Genomic DNA, 20,029 nt, shown 5'->3' on the forward strand with positions numbered 1-20,029 from the left:
TTTAAACAATAGTATAGACCAATTTTGCAAAATAAGTCAATAATGTTAGTATTAGAAAATTTTAAACTTAATTTATTACTTACATTACAGGCTACATTATCATTTCCAAGCCAACCTTGTAAACCTAAAACATCTTATCTAAGATTAATCAGTGGACCTTTCGGTTTTTCAGTAAAAATAAAGTACGAACATTTCTAAAATTCACAATATTTGTTAGACATTTTATAACACTTGAAAACAATTGAAGATCGGAAGCTTAGAATTGATACATAAGTTGACACGTCTGATAACAGTTGTTGTATTTTGATAATAACTTCATATCAGAAGCAAACATCAATACCTTACGAACAGAGTGGGCGTTGTTATCATTATTATTATTATTATTATTATTATTATTATTATTATTATTATTATTATTATTATTATTATTATTATTATTAGAGGCCTATTAATATTAATTATTACCATTATTATTATTGTAATTTCTATTATCAATACATTTATTATTTTATTATTATTATTACTATTATCATTACAGTGTTGTCTTATAATTATATCACTTCATCATTAATCTGTATTATAACTAAAGGAGTGAGTCATAATCGCCTGTTGATAATCTAATAATATACTTATAATAATGTTATTAATAACTTAACAATTAAATATATACTAATGGAATATTAGTAAAATATTAATTAAAATTCAGACTTTATTCCATAAATTAGAAAATACTGCTAATACTAATAATAATTATAATTATGATGTGCGATTATATTATTAATGAAAAAAGATAATGATAATAATAACGATCACCAATGATAATGATGTTCATATAGGCCTATGATAATGATATTGATTAAATGATAATATAAGAATGATTTTAACGATGATAATGTTGATATGGTAATAATATCACTAGCAATAATCATCGTGGGTCTGCCTCATATAAAACAATACTACTTAACTATACATTTTAAATTCAGTGACCGAGCAGTGCACTTTATTTATTAAAAAATGTAACAATAACAATAAACTTTAATAGAATCGATCTCTACCTTAATGCATCAGTACTGTGTTGTTCTCGGTTCACGAGTTTATATTTAAAATGAATACCAATGTAATACCCTAATCATAAAATATTATTAAAGTAATAATAGTAACAAAACAATTTATTTATGTTTTGTTAGCAAGCAAACCGAATAGTATAATTGTGAAAACAGTGAATCAGCGTATTATACTACCGCGTGATCACGTGATTCGTTTGCAGGCTATAAATTGACTTCATATCCCATAATTAGAAAGGTATCGACTAATGAGGCGGACTAATATTAAACATACAAAGTATGTTAACTCTTAAATAACTGCAAAAAAAAAAACCCCAAAAAACAAACAAACAAAAACAAAACACACAGACACACACACACACACAAAAGATAATATAAAATAACACAAACACAGACACACAAACAAAAAACAAAATTTATATTCAATAGTCATTAGGTAAATTCAAAAGGATGCTACCAATCACTCACCGGAAAAAATGTGCATATTTTTATAATTTCTTTCACGCGGAAATATCGTGTAACATACAACATGCATAATGTAATATTGTAAATGTAACCGTAACAAGCGGAGATATGGATGAATGAGGAAGGATAATATAGTTCGTCAATTTGGAGTTAATTACGGATTTATGTTACTGGATAAAAATAAATTAACTTGACTGTATAGTGGTAGCGGGTGATTTATTGTAGGCCTACAACATAAAAAATGAGATCGATCTTGGAACATGCCTGTCTGATTTAAAAGGAACCATTAGCTATATTTATGATAGCCTATAGATACAGGATCTGAACCTCTTTTCTCCTTTACGCGCCGGTTGGCCCACATATGCTTCATTTTAAGGTTTAAATGTTTTGGTGACTGCCTCTATATAGTCGTCAACAATCAATTTGCAGTGATACGATATCCATACCGCTCTTTGCCAGTCCATAATATTGGTAATAAACAACAGACAAACGCTGGGAGTGTTTCAGAACCATTGTCAACATAGGACCGCATGTACTGGTTATCGCTCATCTTTTTTTTTTTTCATACGCAGATCTGTTCCGGTTGTCTCGAGTCAATTTAGAGTAGTCTCGACGAATCATACACCGATACGAGGCATATTCTCTTCTTGGGAACATTATCTCAGCCCTCCCACTTATATGTAAATAAGTAAGTTTCATTATTGACTAGGTTGCCTTTATTCAAATAATTTAAAACAGTATATCATTCCAAGTTAGATAATTACAATAGATACTAAAGTATGAATTATCAATATTAACATCGTATATTTATTTTGAAACAAATAATTGTTTAATGTAAAGTTAATAAGAATTTCGAGAGTTGAATATTTAAATACCTCTCATGATTGATAACTCTTACCTAACAACAAGTGTAGTCGTCCGGGCATGCGCATTGCCATATTTAGGTGCCATTTTGAGAACGATTTGGTTGTTGAATCGTGTGAGAAGATTTACACTAAATTGTAACGTTTAACAGTAAGATGCTCATAATTTCCTTTTTTGCAGATGTAAATAAGTGTATCAAGTGTGTACTGGTGATATTTTTCTAGGGGTTTATTTGTTCTTTTTGTCGTTTTTCAAAGTTTTTCCTCACGTTAGTTTCTGTCTGGAGACATGCGGAAGAATATTTTATCTCCGAAGGGCTGTTGTTTGGCGTAAGCCTGAACTTCGTAAACTTGATTAATTTAATGTATTAATCGTAATTTAAGATATTTTTACGAATTATTTGCTGTTAAGAGGACATTTTACCATATATTTAGATTGTATTTTCAACAATATTCCTGTTTCGTTATGTACGATTAGTGTGAGCACGATGCTAATGTATGCACATCAGCGGAAGAAGAGTGTTGCATGGTACGTGAAGTGGCTAGTGTGCTGGAAATTTTGTTTCGCTTTACACTACGTAAAGATAATGGTTTTCATAATCAGTCAAGTGTGCCTTACACTAAATATAGTCACGAGTGTAATTTTTTACACTGGTTAAGTATTTTAGAACCATATACTTGGCCCTGTCCTCTTCTACACTAGGCATTGTTGCACATTAACTCTTCACTGGTACAATTAGACGAGGTTTCTATACATGAAAAAATACCCATGATGATGCATCAAATTCCATGTACAGTAATTTTGTTATTTATAGAAATGATGAAGGGGGATACAGTTGTTGCTTTATCTAAGGTTGTATACAACTTACATTTCAACACTTTTAACCAACATTTGTTTATTTACAGATGATTTTGAATAAATAAATATAGACCTATTATTAAGTGCCAAATATTCTATAAATTCTATAGTAATTAATTAGCAGTAATTTGTAGTAGTTCTTGCAGTGATGGACTAGTTAGGCCTAGGCCATTGGAAGATGAAACATCTTAAACATTTTTAATGTTTTACTACAAAACTTGGTTTCCATACAATCGCCGACAGCTTTTGGTCGAATCGGGTAGCTTTCCCGATTGCAGGGGACTGCTACTTTAGGGCCTACAACGATTGCACTGGAAACATAGCGACAGTAAAACAATTTTATTATTTAAGGAAATTACACACAATAACTATTTACTGAAAAATTAAAAAAAGAAAAAAAATGTTTTTCCATTAACATAAATGTAGATGCATATGGGGATGATAAACTAATAATTTTCTATTGAGCCTAATAGCAGTACCACAACTATTTATTTTTTAAAGAATGGTTTAGCTTTATTTTTGCTCCATTATTTAACAATTAGTAAAATTTATATAATTGGGACAATTTCAATTGTCCCATTTATATATGATATTGAAGGAATTTATATAATTAGGCTACATTGTTGTGTGGAAACACAAAACGCCTTCTCCTGCTCTTTTTAGCCACATATTGTTATATTTATTTATGTTTATACTATAAGTATATTTCATGTTTTTTAAATTTAATTATTTATTTATTTATTTTTCTTTATTTTACTTTTTTATATATTTATTTTTGTTTATTGATTTTTTAAAAATTATTAATAGTGTATCTGTGAATGTTATTCTAAACTGTGGAGTTGTTTTTAGTCATGAAAAGTCCTGCTGTCAAATGTATTGAACCTGCCTAGGCTTAGAATGCAAGCATCTTAAACCACTAAGCTATTCAACACCCCTACATCTCTGAGATCTGTTTTAACTATGATAAATATAAAATTATGTCTTCTTACTTATGCACTTAGAAAGAGGAAATTGCTGATTCCTCTGATTTACGTCAGTAGTTTAAACCAATTCCTCGGTATGATCATTAATATTTGTCAAATATAAAAAAATATGTATTACTGAGGAAGTGTGCTGCTTTGTGTATAAAAAGTATGTTATTTATAAAGAATTATTACTTAAGAAATTGTGGTGTTCAAATTTGGCTTTTAAAAGGAATTCTGCATTTTTGTGTTGTTATACTGTACACTAAAAATCCTAACCCCTCAAATACATTTGAGACAAATAGGTCAACGGCATCGACTAAAATAGCTGCAACTCAACCAAAGTGCAATATTATCAAATTGTTTATTTTATTAATTACTTTATAGATCTTCCTAAATTACATTTACTGTAGTGGACAACAATGAATTCATTTATTTTTAGAACATAAACTGAGATGTTTTTGTTTGTTTGTTTGTTTGTTTTTTTTTTTGTTTTTTTTTTAGGGATGTAAAGTATAGAATGTGTAGTAACAGTAAAATAATGACTGTATGTTTTAAAATGGCAGTGACCAAAATTTAAAAAAATGAATATGATTAATACTTTGATACAGTACATTTTTATTTTATTGTACTGAATCCTCCAAAGGAATTATATTAATCTTAACCTGTAAATGTATTTAATAGATAAAAGACTGAAAACCTAATTATGCGACCGTTTCACTGGTTCATCCATAGTCCGTAATTACCAGAAATTGAATGGTAAGTCATAGTTGATTGTCCATTAAGAAAATGCTCTTAGATTAGAAATTACACAGAACTAGCAGTTGATACCAACTTATACAATAAATGTGAAGACTTTTAGCTGTCTGACTCACATTTTTTTTGTAATTTTTAAGGGCTTAAGAAACTTTTTGTGGAAAGAGTTACTTTCAGATATCTAACAGATACATTATTCATTGTACAGTACAATAAATGAGTTAAACGTTTTTTGTTCATGTAAGTTTGCAAAATCTACCTCCTCCACATATATTTTAACATGCAGAAATCATCCTTTATTTAGTTGTACCGTAGGCCTTAAAAGTGGTGTACAGTCTCAATAATAGCATGTGCAATTATAACATTTCATAGTGATGTGGATACACTATAATGATGTAATTTTTAACATACAGTAGTTTTTATTTATACTAAACACTAAAAGATACATATTTTTATCTTTTAGTGTTTAGTATAAATAATAACTACTGTATGTTAAAAATTACATCATTACAGTGTATCCACATTTAATTTTTGATGTATTTTTATTAAGCATAAACTGATTGATTGAGTGAGTGATAAGTTCCCTCCTTAAGAATGAAAAATATAAAAATAATACCTGTATTCTGTATCCCCCCTCTCCCACCCTTTCAAAACAATTAACCAGGGCTATTGACTTCTCTTATATGTTATCTGTGTTTTTTAAGCTCTGTTTAACTATAAAATTTCATTTGAAAAAAAAAATGTTCTTTGCCCATATATTTCATTCATATTAATTCATCTTTATTTCGGAATTTCATATCCATACAGAGAAAAAAACATATAATTAGTTTAAGACCTACATATACAGTACACATATTTATAAGAAAATATCAATCAGCAACATCTAACACCGATAAAAGCCCATTCCAAGAATGATCTAACTTAGAATTAAGGAGAGAATGCTGTAGAATACATGATACAATTACTATTTTCAGTCTAGTCAATTCTACTCTTAAAACCATCAGATTTTCTCAGGTACTTTAAAAGGACGGTACAGAGTTACATATAGTTATGATGTGCCTATTATGGTCAGTCAAGATGTGATGATGACATGACCATATTTAGGCATATCACATGTTTTCTGTATAAAATATATCCGATAGTGTGGCTGGGGCTTAACAACAGTTTTCTGCACCACAGAACATCAGGAGGCAGCTCCGTTGGGCAGATGCTTGCCTTGACATTTCACAATAGGATTTTGTTCAAATAAAATTTGTGCAGGACAACATCAGGCCTACACATAATTTAAAATGATTCCACTGGCCAGAGTATTTTAGTGATTTTTTTCTTTAACTGGAGACATCAGTGGGGTTATTCGACTGGTTCATTTCATTGACTACGATTTTTCGTTGAGTATTATTCTCATTCGACTGGTTCATAAAATAGACTTCGTTGACAACGAAAATTAATGTAAACCAGAGTAAGTTAATCAGCGTTAAGTTATCTACGTGACCAAAACTGACATGGCCGATTAGTCAGTTTAGCAGTAATGTTTGCATTAATATAATTTAGATTAAATTTCAGAAAATTAAAATTTTATTATTTACCCAAATGGAATTGATTGACACATGATTGTAGGCTAACAGAATTAAAAAATTGGATGAAAACCTTTTTTTTTACAAAAAACCCATACTGCCACAAGCCGAGGCAACCTTGATTACACAGCGTGTATCGCGGTAACTATGCAGCAGCCATTTTTTTGTCGGGTATTTACGATTTTTCTATTCAACTGGTCGTCTTTGTTAAGTAGGATTTTACCACTGCGCAGGTGGGCGTGGTTTAACCAAGAATGACCATCTGAATACAGCCATTGATTAGAGCTACAAGTTTGTAGGAACATGTTTGAGTTTCCTCGACTAATGTAAAAGAGGAGTATAAAGATTGCTGTATTATATTAAATGTGGACTTCATTTTGCATAGCCCACTCATACCCCACTGTCTTTAGAAATTCTAAAATTAGGTAATTCCTTTTGTTCCAGATAGCCAAAGATGTAGCTTTTTATTCACACAATTGAATAACAAAGTGTACTAACCAAACAAGGTTTACAATTGATTGTACCCCAAACTTTTATTCAAGAGGAAACCTGTATACAATACTTGTTGCATTTGCAGCTAAAAAGAGTACTGTAAGTCTACCGTAAAGAATGGTTTTGTGATGTTCAAAGCATGCAAAGTGTGTAGTAATTTTAAAAAGCAGTTTTTTGGGGCCCTGTAAATAAAGGTTGTTATTTAACCTTAATGTACCATTATTAATCATAGGCCTCTTGGCAATTGTGCTACTTGATTAAGCAGGAATGTACTGTAAATTAAGGGTTGTAGAAGGGAGTCTCAAAATACTAATGAAAAATAAAATGCATTCAATTCCTAAAGGCCTGAAATACACTGTTGTATATTCCCATGTATGGTCATGATGTGCCTATATATGGTCATGTTGTGTGTAAACATCCTTAATATTTTGTGCTATTATTGTCTGTAATGCATTGCATTATATTTGTGCCAGACATTTCAAATACGTTGACATGGACGCTAAGTTTAGTACAGTATATTACTTCCTGTATTATTTATAAATAATATACAGAGGGATATTAAACTGTAGAGGGCCTATGTGTGAAACTCTATATTGCACTAAGTTACCTAAAGCATAGTGTACAGGCACAGATTGCAAGTTTGGTGACACTCGGGGTGTACACCGAAAGTAAATTGTGTTGTCAAGCAGCTAGTAACTTCTCATGAGAATACATGATTTTTGTTTTGCTTTTTAAAAGGCAACAAGAGAAGTATTGTAAGATTGCAGTTCATTCCTAAGCAATGGAGCAGCAACTGTAACAGCCCATGAGCCATAGCTTGTGAGGAATTTAAAATGCTGTAATGTTCGAACTGATCTATGTGTGTATTGAACTGTGGATAAATCTCCCATCAGTAACCAAGGTGTTTTTAAGTGCTTTATTTCTTTTCTAGAGTAGATGGGGTGTAAACGGCATTCAGACATAAACATCATTTCACAAAATGCTTTTTGCACCTGTTATCAGTTTGTAATTTATGTATGAATCTGTTATATTTTTTTCATGTTTATGATAGCATTCACAAATTATTTTATTATAACTTTTTAAGAATCATAGTAGAAACATTTGTCTAATAATTTCCACTTGAATGACTTGAAAATGTACTTATTGCTATTTCCATATTGGACAAATAATATTGAATCTGAATCTGATTCATTAAAGTATTGTAACGAATCTCCTTCGTCTGTCAGGATAATTAGGCCTATTTATGAGCGTCAGGGTTCGGCGGCGATTGTACACCACCGACTTTACTAAACTAATCAAATAATACAGACACAATTTGAATTCACGATCCATGTGAGGCAAGTCAGTTTTTATTTCCAAAGCAACTATTCTAGTACTCGCCCTTCATAGGGTCGTAGTATTCGTAAAGTAAATGTGCAACCTTGATGTAACAATGGAAGATCAATATTAACGGGAGTCTCTTCAGAACCGTATTAGTTTCAGGGCTATTTAGGAACCAACTGAAGTCTCCCCCATGTAGTGGGCTTATTTGCATAACTTTCCCATTCCCACAAGGGCCAATCAGAGCGTGGCTTACAGCTGTCTAATTAATTGGGCTACCACCCCTAGGGCTGTTCCAACAATTGGGGAGACATTTCGTTACAGTATATACAGTAATTTTAATGTTTAATCAGGTGTTATTAATATTAATAGCTACAGTACATATTTATTGAAAAATATTAACAGCATTTCTCCTTTTAGATAAAACAAGAAATGCATTGCTGGAAGAGAACAGCGTTGTAACGGTCAAAGATGGTCTCTGCTGAGCGTACATCCTGACAAGCTTATCGTGAAGAGCACGCTTCAGCAACGATGCAAAATCAAGGCAAGGTTTCCGCCATGAAGAATGAGGCAAATAACATTGTAACTTTCCAGACAACTAGCCAGTCGATAGATGGAAAGCAGGTCATGATAACTGCCCCGCAAGGAGTCACTGGAAATTTGGGTAACCAGCCCCAACAAATCCAGATCCAGAATCAGCAGATGTTGCGACCAAAACAACAACAAATGATTGTTGTGAGTCAGAAACCTAGGCCCATCCAGCCTAACTTGTCCGTAGCTCCGAGGCCACAGTCGTTGCGGCCTAGAACACCCACACAAAATGTGCCAACCAGAGCTCATCTCATACCAAGCTCACCACGGTTTGTGCATCAGAGGTTTCAGGTTCCTCAGCCTGTGGCCATTCGAACCTCTTCGATAGCAGCTATTCCGGTGACACAGTCGATGCAGATTGGCCCTCAGGGTGTGACTCGAATACAGAATCCAGCTGCAGCGAGGGTATCCAGCCCTCAGAAGCCATTAATACAGCATATAACAGGAGGCATCCAGACTATTACAGGCAGTGTCAAACCAATGCAATCTGGTATAAAAGTTACTGCAGGGAACCCATCTATTTCTGTGGTGCAGCAATCAGGTCAACCTGCACAACAACTTGCTGTTTTACATCCAACCCACCAAACTTCCATGAACCAGCCAAATCTAGCCATTCAACCTGCACAGCTGCCATCAAACCAACCATACAAAACAGTTGTTGGAAACCCAGCAATGGTTCCTCAGATAAAGAGCATTAACAACACACCTACAATAGTACAACAGGTTACAGTAGCTCAACAGCCAACTGGTATAAGCCTCTTGCAACCACATGTTTCAAAGGTCAGTGTGCCAGAAGGTATTTTTACGCAGGCTACTAGTAAGCAACAGTTGGCAATGTGTACACAGATGTTACAACCAGTAGGCTCTCCGACGTTTATAACAACAACACCAATCCCGGCTGGATCAAGACTAGTAATATCCCCACAGACACCTGGTGGAACACCTGTAAGTATCCTGCAAACAGGCGGTACAACCTCGCAAGTGATCTCTACTCCTAATATCCAGCTGACTTCAGCACCTCAACAAGTCAGTTTTGTTAATGCGCAGATGTCAACCAGTAGACCCCTAGTAGCAAAACAAGCAACAGTCCCTCAAATTCTGACACAGAACATAAGACTCACAGGAAATATCATCCCGCAGACCAACACTGATGTCCGTCAACAACAACAGACGACAGCGATCCTACAACAACCATCCACCCTCCAGCAGCTCACTACCATCCAAGGTGTAACTGCAGGGAATAAAAACCAGGCTGTGTCAGCACAGATTACCATCCCTCCCCAACTTGCACAGACATTGCAAGCAAAGATAGTTGAACAATTAACACTGCAGCAGTTGAGGAGCAGCAATGGCCAGCCAATAACACAGCTGGCAACAGTACCTAACATACAGACCGCTGCCCTCCACAAGAATCCGCCAATCATCCTCACTCCTCAGATGCAAAATGCTCTGATGTCAAAAGCATCACCACTTCAAACCACACAACCTCCAGCAAACATCACCCAGAAGATTCTCATCCAGCAGGCGATACCGACAACCATATCTGGTGCAAATATTATTCAGAGTACTTCGGGAATGACGACAACAGCTACTGTGCAGCCACAAGTGATACCACAGCCTGTGAACACCCTACAACCTGTGAATGTACAGCAAGCCACGGTGCCAGCAAGCTTATCGATTCAACCGGTCACAACAAGTGGTCCGAAACCAGTGACAACATCGCTACCAAACATCCAGCAGAAGCCGACACCAAATAGCCAGTTGGCCACTACAGTTGTGAGGCCTCAGCTGATACAGACTAGCGGAAATCAAGCGACCATTGGTCTAATCCGCATGAGCATCGCCCAGCCAATCCTTCCGAATATGACGATAACGACTACAAATTCATCGGTGTTAGGTGTGCGTGCAGCCCTGCAGAATGTGGTCCAAGCAAGAGCTGCCAACTCTGCTGAAACGGTGCAGGCTATCAGTCGGGCGCCCATCATATCACCGATGCTGTCGCCGCAAATTATTCAATCGCAGCAGATCAGCCAACAGGTTGCAAAAATTGTCAGGCCTGGAAGCTCATATCAAGTAAGTTATAACAAATTTTGTAATATTTTGACACAATATTATTTTGACTTGCCTTTATCGTCTCTTTTTAATCATAGGTCATCTTACTTTCCAACAACTCCGAACACTAGACTTTAAAATTCACTAACGTGGCAATTTATTTATGTAGAGTTAATTAAATTGATGTAGATGTTTACCTTATAATTTTCCTATGTACTGTTGTGACTTAAATGTTTGCCTTCCAATACCTAGGCTCAGGGTTCTAATTGTAACGAAGACACTATAGTGTATTTGTATGTTGAATTATGCTTTCCTGTTTAGGCAAGACTTTTTTCATAGCTTGTTTAGCGAACCAGCTGCCCGCTAATATTGATAATTTCATTAAAAAATAAAATTTTATTTTAGCCCAATTAGCACACCCACTGCCACGAATTTTTTAAAATTTTTTATTACTTTTTATTTCTTCTTGATTATATAAATTAAGTAGATATAAAAAGTAATACAAAACCATTTGCTAAATAAGAAAACAAAATTTTATTTTTAATTTTTTTCCTGCCCTCCTCTGACGATCTTTAGAAATATAAGTTTTGCAGAAGAAGGTATTAAATAGTCTGGCCCTAATATATATGTAGCGTGATTGTTATTCCGTCATATAAATAATTATTTTGTTTTATTATTCTTGTTCTACTCAGTTACCGGCATCTACCAAGATCTCAAGTCTGTATACACCAATGCCAGATGACTTTCAGATTGAAGAGGATCAAAATCAGGAACCAGTCTCATCTATTGACTATGCTATAAAGTAAGTCTCAGTGGTCCAAAGTTTCTTGTGAGTCATAAGAGCTCCTGGAAATCGGCACTGTTCCCTGTAAGCAGGCAGAGATCGCACAAAACCTGACCCCTTTCTTGCAAATGAATTATTTTACTGCAATATCTTACATCCCTAAGTCATCTGCCAATTATTGTCGCTACGCATTGCAAAATGCAAGTAGATGTGCTTAACCTCATTAAACCAGATCTCCCAGAAGTCAATTCTCCCAATTTGAGCCCCATAAGTCAATGAATAGGCACCAAGTGTTGGATTGCAAATAGTTTACTTCAAAACTATATTAAATCTTGGAATTAATTAATTATAATGTTATGAGAACAGAAGTTGGTATTTTTAATTGAAATATTATTCTCTTGATTTATTGATTTTGTTCACTTGTAGACATGATATGGTGTATGCGCAGGTGAACATAAAAAGGAAACGCAAATTTTCTGAACCAACTGACAAAGCTGCTGAGCCAGTTGCCAAGAAGGACAAAATAGAGGAAACAGCTAACACGAAAGATAAAGGTAGTGTTTTAGTGAAGTGTTGTTAATATAATTTTAAACCAATTTAATACAGCATTTAATTTTTTTTACAATTCCCAGTAAGACATACAGAATTATCCTGATTTAAAGTAATTTTCTTTTTCTTTTTTTTAGAACCTGATACAAATGCAAGCACAGACCAAACACCACAACCCCCTCCTCAATCAGAGTTTTCCTGGGACGATTACTTGGAAGCCACTGGATCGCAACCCGTGCCTCACAAGTATTTCAGACACGTATGTAGCCAATCCGAAATCTTTCAGTTCAATTCTTCACTTTGTTGTTATTTTGTGATATAATTTGTATTGGATCATATGCATGCCCTACAGAATCAGTGGGGTATCTATGGATATTTACATGGGGTGAGGATTGGGGGAAACATATATTAAGTGAGGGCTTAATGGTTAAGTGAGGGGGCGTTAACTGGCAAAATAACATATTATGAGGTGATTAACTTGAACATCATTCTTTTGCTCAGAAAATTTAATGTGGGTGCCAAGAGGGGGGGGGCTGGGGGTAAAAATTTACATTTTTGTTGCCTTAATAAATTTGGTGTCAACATGCACAAAATTGGACTATACACTGACATTGTACAGTACTGTAATTTACAAATAGGATTTGGAATCTTACAATTTAAAATTGTTGATGTAAACAAAGATTGTTGTGGTTTGTGTCTATCTATTAATTAATCGGTTTATTTAAGGTTGAGGACTCACTACAAAATGGCCTCAAAGCTGGTATGAAGGTGGAAGTGCCCAATCAAGTGCACCCATTTGTCTCACAAAAGACCTACTGGGTTGCCAGAATCATTGCCACCTGTGGCCAGCTACTTCTACTACGATACGAGGGCTACCTTCAAGATCGATCTGGTGACTTCTGGTGCAACATCTCCTCCGGGGAAGTGCATCCCATTGGCTGGTGTGCGCGCATGATGAAGAAGCTTCAGCCTCCATTTTGTAAGTTTTTTAAATTAAATTTTTATTTGTCCCAATTCAAAATATTTGAAATTGAAAATGTTGGCTGGACCCCTGGTGACCCTTGGCAGCCACAGTGCAAAGCCAGTACCAACATTTAATGGATACAGTGTCTCTTATCCTGCCTACCTCTCATGTGAGGAGTATTTGAGGAGTGGAGCAATCTGACTCTTTGAACTGGAGCCTACATGGATTTTCAAGTATGTTTGTACTTATGTATTTTGAAAAATGCAATTCATAAATAACAACCTATATTTTAATTTAATGTTGGTTTATTGATTTGTTTACAGCCATAATTGAGAGACGATCAAATTGGAGTGAATTTCTCATTAACAGTCTGACAGGATCAAAAAGCATTCCAAATTACCTACCAGATGTGGTGAGTAACCCTCAGTCACTCCTTCAGTCATTCCTTCAGTCACTCACTCCTACAATCACTCTTTCCTTTGATCTCTCTCCCTTTCTTCCTCCATGCTTTGCCCTTCATGTGTTACCTATGATATCAGCATACAGCCTTCAAGCCTTGCAACATTAAAAAATAATATGAGGTTTCTGTGCTGGAAAAATACATGGGATCCTTTCTTGGTTCTGACCTTCTTAGTAATTTACAATTCTTCCTTATGAATATGTTGGTTTACAAGCTAATGAGCTACTGATGTCATCCTTGTAATGCACATGGGGAAACACTGAATAGATGGTAATATTTTTTAACTATAGACCACCAGAAGATGTTAAGAAGGAGATAGATGAGAGACGTTATTAGCCTATGTTTGGATTATTACTTAACATATGATCAATCATCTACCTTGTGATTTTTTCTAGATTACTAGCTGCCTGTTAATTGATAGGATCCAGCCTGGTATGTTCCTTGAGGTGATGGATGAACAGGACCCATTAAAGTGCTGGCCAGCCATGATCAGAGAGAATCGTGGAGGATACCTGAAGCTGAGCTATGTCGGCAATGCCAAAGAGTCGAAAGATTACTTCTACCTCTGGTATACCAGCTGGAGGCTGCATCCCTTGGGTTGGGCATTGTCAAAGAAGTTGTCACTTAAGCCACCTGAAGGTACAGATACATTTTTCCAACTTGTAAATGAAAAAGTTCATGTTATGATTTTTAAATTTATTTTGAATAATTTATTTGTGTAAAATGTGTATAAATAACCAATCATTTAATTTGTGTCTGTTATTAGCTCTGATTACGGGTAATCCGCAGAAGACCGTCGCCCAATGGCAATGTCATCAACAGGAGTCTTTTAAGCTGTCAGCTGAGAAGCCTCTACCAGTTGACTTCTTTAAGGTTAGTTCTGGCTTACTTACTAGGTTAGTTACTATTCCTGGCTTAATTACTATGTTAGTTACTATTCCTGGCTTAATTACTATGTTAGTTACTATTACTGGCTTAGTTACTAGGTGCTGGTGTAGTTACTAGGTTGTTAACTATTATTGGCTTATTTCTTATGTTAGTAACTATTACAGGCGTAGTAACTAGGTTTGTTACTATTACTGGCCTTTGGTAGTTTTAACAAACATTTTTAAACATTAACATTTAATTTCAATATTCATTTTTTAGGACCAAAAAGATATTAAGCCACACTTCTTCCTTGTGGGGATGAAGCTAGAAGCAGTCAATCCGAAACGACCGTGGGAGATCGGCCCGGCAACCGTCTCAAAGGTCTTCAACAAATATTTTTTCATGGTACGCATGGATGATCACAAGGGTGGAAGTGGGCCCTCACAGTTTGTTTGCTACCAAGATTGCCCAGGGATCTTTCCGGTAAACTGGTGCCGGAGAAACGGGCTCAGCATCACCAAACCTCCTGGTATGTAATGTATGCTTGCTTGTAATATCACCTGATTCTACCTAATAGATCTGATGCATATTGGTTTTGGTGACATCACCATTTATGGTGCCGTCACCAAACCTGATTAGGGGATTCTGATCAGATGATTGATGACTGGTGCTGTCACCATTATAGAAGTGTATCAGCATTTTATTTGTCACCGAAAGACTGATCACTAAGTAGAATCCGTTGGTAATATTTATTCTCACAGTTGAACCTCTTGCTTATGAGAGGCGGCCACTTTTACATGATTCCCAAACTTAATGTGATTTTGAGTCTCAGATAAAAATAATAAATACAACAACATTAGATGCAATGATTACTATTGTGGTTGTGGTCAGTGATGAGAGGAGCACTCTTATGATATGTGGGCACCTTATAGAGGTATCAAATAGAGCCTTTTGCCAGGGGTCACTAAATTTCACTTACGAAATGTGGTTGCACAGAGAGGTTTAACTGTATGGCATAACATAAAATTAACAGTATACATTCCCAAGGAATCATTATTATAAAAACATAACTAATTTTTTATTTAGTTTAGTTTTTTATATTCTGTAAAAATTACATAGAATATTTTTGACTAGCTCTCCCTGAAGCCTACTTCCTCCTTCCAACTGCCGACACTATTGTTCCTATTGTTTGCAAGGATAGATTGTATAGTAATGGATGAATTCTTTTTTCTTTTAGGCTATGATGTTCAAGTGTATCGTTGGCAAGATTACCTCAAGTACTGCAAGTCATTGAGTGCTCCAGAACGATTCTTCAGAACAGTATGTATATAATTTTCTAGTTGAAGATTTTATTATTGTGTTCCATACAACAAGCGAAATGTACAGCGAGGGATTGAATTTGCGAGACTGAGAAGCTGAACCATTGTGCCGAACCGCTCCTAAACACTAGTAGGAGTAAAGCTTTGTTTCCATACAATCACTACATGCTATCGCCGGCAGCTTTCGGTGATGCTGTTTGGTCAGTTGAATCAGGTAACGTACTGATTGCGTTGGAACTGCTACACAGTACGACGGTTTCACTGAAAAGACTGTAGCGACGGTGTAGCGATTTCAAGGAAACCAGTCTTGAAAGATTGAGATTGAATCAGTATGTGTTGTCTGTCTCTTCTTGGATTATTTAATAAACCTTCTGGTTTTTTTTCCAGGTCACGGAGCAAGATCATTCAATACAGCGTGGGATGAAGCTTGAGGCTGCCAACCCACTGATGAGGAATGGTAAGATGTACGTAGCAACCGTTACCAAGGTTGTTGACCGATACGCATGGATACACTTCGATGGGTTCCGCTATCCAAATGTCATTGTTGATATTGAGTCGGACACACTGTTTCCGGTTGGCTGGTGCGAGGCTAACAACAACCCTCTACGTGTGTCATCGAAACTTTTACCAAGTAAGTAATTAAATTTAAGGTGAATTTCATTTACAAAGATTCTTTTATTTATAAAAGAGTTGGGCTCAATAGTCTCTGTTTTCTTTTTTCAGTTAAAAAGCCAAGTGTTGCGGTTGTATGGACTGATAAATCGTAAGTTTGTTTACACAATAAAACAAGTAGACTAGCGATTTACAAACTGAATAAATTCATTATAATCAATAAGTCATTTCTAAGACTAAATGTTATATATTTAATGTTATGTCATTTATAGTAAGTAGCGCCTTGATTGATACATTGCTTTTGTGCGTTCGGTACAGCCCCATTACGCTGCAAGTAATATTAAAGGAGGTACAAGGGCTTAATAAAATGAAGTTAGGCTTACCTTGACAACAGTTCCAATAAGTCATAAATTTTAAATCATAATTGTTTTAGGTTGACCAATTACTTTAATTATTTTCTGTAATCTATTATTAGTAGTAATTTCTTCCCAAGGTTCTGTTACTACAGTATGTTTCTTAATTGTTTTTTCACTCTTTCTAGGAAAAAGCCTTCACCTTTGCAGGGATCCCCCATGAGTCCAGGTCGTGACCTCTATCAGCGCTTGCAAAGTCATCGCGGTGATGAAGGCGATGATTGTGAGTCATTTTTAAAATGCAAAATTGTAGTAGTAATCATAATATAAAGATACCTATATTTTAAAAAACAAAAACTTGCTAAGCATTCGTTAAAAATACTAAAAATAGCCTCTCATATCATGGCACTAAGCTATAGAATGACTTTTCAGATGAACTTAAATGTTCTTCCAATTTACATATTTTCAAGCAAACTTCTTGTTCATTATTTGTCATCCCCAAAACATAAAAAATACCAGGTTGTTGTCCGGTGGGGTATAGTTTCACTGGTAGCTAAGATGCTGTGTTTTTGTTGTTTTTTTCATTCTTTTTCTTTCTTATTATGTATAGCCTTGCACAGCCTTGATGAAAACACCCATAGTTGATTAAAGTGTCTGTGTTTTAAATAAAGTATATTATTGTTATTGTTAATAATAATAATTCTAATAATACTTCATTAATGCTAGCACTTAAAATAATCCTTTAGACTACCGTGAGATAGCGTTAGAAAAAGGCATTTACGCAGCTAAGAAAACTGTTAAAAGATGATGATGATAATATAGTTAAAGCTTCTTGCTTCAACAAGTTGTTCATTAATGATCTTAGTTTAATATATTTTACACCTACCCATGCAAGATTTTCATGTATTTTTTCTAAATTATTTTACAGCTGCGAAAGGATCAATCTGGATTCCAAAAGTGTTCTTTAACCATAAATGTTTTTCTGGGCCATATCTTAACAAAGGCCACATTGCTGAGTTACCAAAGGCCATTGGACCAGGCATGGTGACCTTAGTTCTTAAGGAGATCATGTCCCTGCTGATTAATGCGGCCTACAAGCCACCACGAGTACTACGTGAACTTCAGGTGGAGAACGACGAAACAGCTGGAATGAATGGCCACCTGCAAGTCATGAAAGCAAAGTAAGTTTTTCAGTCATGCTCTGGCAATATACCGTACTGTAAATGTAACATTATTATTAATATTATCATTTATTATTATTACCTAATATTATTTAGATTCCTTTCAATTTGTTTAGTCGTAAAAACAAATATTTATTTCGCTTATAAACATAGTTATAAACATAATTTATAATATAAGTGCTGAGGATGCAGAGGCTGTATTTGTAGTTCCGGATCTAACTTAACTAAACAATTAATTAATCAATCAATCAACTTTTTCTAACTAATTAATCACTCAACCAACTACCCAACCAATCAGTCATTCATTCAATTTGCAATATTAAATTTTTTCATTTAAACAATTTCTCTTTATAATTTAAACAGTGATTTACTTTTATTTTTCATTATTAATGTGTAAATTAGTTGCTCCTATTCATGTTAGAAATGTCCATGTATTAACAATACAAATTAATTGCTGTTTAGGTATAAAGGCAAAAGTTACCGTGCCTTAGTAGAGATTTGCAAGGTGTCCGATGACGTTGAAAACTACCTGCGTGAAATGTGCATCAAGTTAGAATGCTGCCCGAACCTTGTGTCTTTCAAGTGTGTACAAGATACGTGTCCAGAAGACTGCTGGCAGCTTACCAAGACAAAATACAGTAAGTGCCTTTGAAATATGCACAGCGCCATAGCTTAGTTGACTAAGTCGATTTCTAAGCTAGATCAGATATACCTCCATTTTTTTCTGATTATGGGACTAATTGATTGACAAAGTACTGGCAAAATATATTCAGGTATACTTTATTAAAAAAATAAATAAGTGATATGGGTGATTTTCAACTACATGGTCCTAATTTCTTTGATTAGAAAATTTACATTGCTGGGGAGCCTGGGTTTGCTCAAGCTTTTTTTAGAGGGGAGACTTTATATGCACTACTGGGCGAAGACCATAAATGCTAGGCTTGTAGATAGGCTATAGTGTGTCAAGTATAGATTCTTGGATAGAGAGAGATTGGCCCAGCTTCCTCAACTAAACGGTGTGTGTACTGGCCCAGAGATTTATGGATAGGTCACCTTAGCTCAATTACTGTAAACTAGTGGTTTAGTAGTCAATTACATCCAACTGCTTACCTTCTTTTTAATCATAAATGTACCAAACCCAATTACAAGACAACACACTGTCTGTCTGCCTAACTTAGTGAGTGCAATGCAACTATTAATTATACACTGTCAATACCGTCATTCATATACATATTGTTGCACTGTGTTCTATGGCCTTTTAGCCATAGTAACTAATGTATGAATGTATGTATGTTTGTATGTATGTTGCTAACATAATGTAATATTTTAACACACAATGAACAATGTCAACTGAGACTCAATTAGTAGCCATGGACGGTGTAGCGATATTTATTCAGTTTAATTCATCACTACAAGCAGTGGCCTACAGATGGTACTGGTATGGTTATCTATACTGTATATAATAATGACGATAAACCTAAAAGCAACACTGACCCAAAAATTGACCCTGTTACAATTAAAGATGTATTGTCCCATGCAAAATACAAAAAACTCATAAAAATCATTTCTGAAATTAACTTGCCATTTTGAAGTAACATAAAAATTATTGAATTGAACATAAAAATTAGTGCATTTAAAAAATGTTTACCCATCATTTTACAGCGAAAAATGATAGAAACACTTCCAGTCACTGGAACTGTTTTATTATCTTTATTAAAATTATCCAGTTTAAAAATTAGGGTACACATTTTTTAATTCAATGTTTTCTGTGCTCAAGTTTATAATTTCTATGTTACTGCAAAAGAAGTAAGTTAAATTCAAAGTATCTTTTTATGATTTTTTTGTCATTTTCAAGGGACAATACATATTTAAAGGACTAAAATACAATTTGAGGTAAATGATGATCCAATTAGTAAACATAAATGTCTGTAATACTCCATCC

At 34.7% G+C, this 20,029-nt stretch overlaps 1 protein-coding gene across 1 annotated transcript in view; it reads left to right on the forward strand.

Moving 5' to 3' along the window:
• Positions 1-2,593: 2,593 nt before the first annotated feature.
• Positions 2,594-20,029, forward strand: part of LOC117107021 (scm-like with four MBT domains protein 2) — a gene marked incomplete in the record, with an annotated part of 21,345 nt that continues 3,909 nt past the window's right edge. Inside the window, 16 exon segments of the mRNA XM_033248538.1 lie at positions 2,594-2,722; positions 8,776-11,019; positions 11,691-11,800; positions 12,209-12,336; positions 12,469-12,590; positions 13,058-13,310; positions 13,619-13,707; positions 14,151-14,394; positions 14,522-14,628; positions 14,902-15,151; positions 15,860-15,942; positions 16,329-16,572; positions 16,665-16,704; positions 17,095-17,189; positions 17,835-18,087; positions 18,550-18,725. Of these exon segments, the coding sequence (XP_033104429.1) occupies positions 8,887-11,019; positions 11,691-11,800; positions 12,209-12,336; positions 12,469-12,590; positions 13,058-13,310; positions 13,619-13,707; positions 14,151-14,394; positions 14,522-14,628; positions 14,902-15,151; positions 15,860-15,942; positions 16,329-16,572; positions 16,665-16,704; positions 17,095-17,189; positions 17,835-18,087; positions 18,550-18,725 (4,327 nt within the window).

The sequence above is a fragment of the Anneissia japonica genome, unplaced genomic scaffold (genome assembly GCF_011630105.1).
Source record: "Anneissia japonica isolate Jap-2015-1 unplaced genomic scaffold, ASM1163010v1 scaffold9291_len582782_cov165, whole genome shotgun sequence".
Classification (NCBI taxonomy): Eukaryota; Metazoa; Echinodermata; class Crinoidea; order Comatulida; family Comatulidae; genus Anneissia; species Anneissia japonica.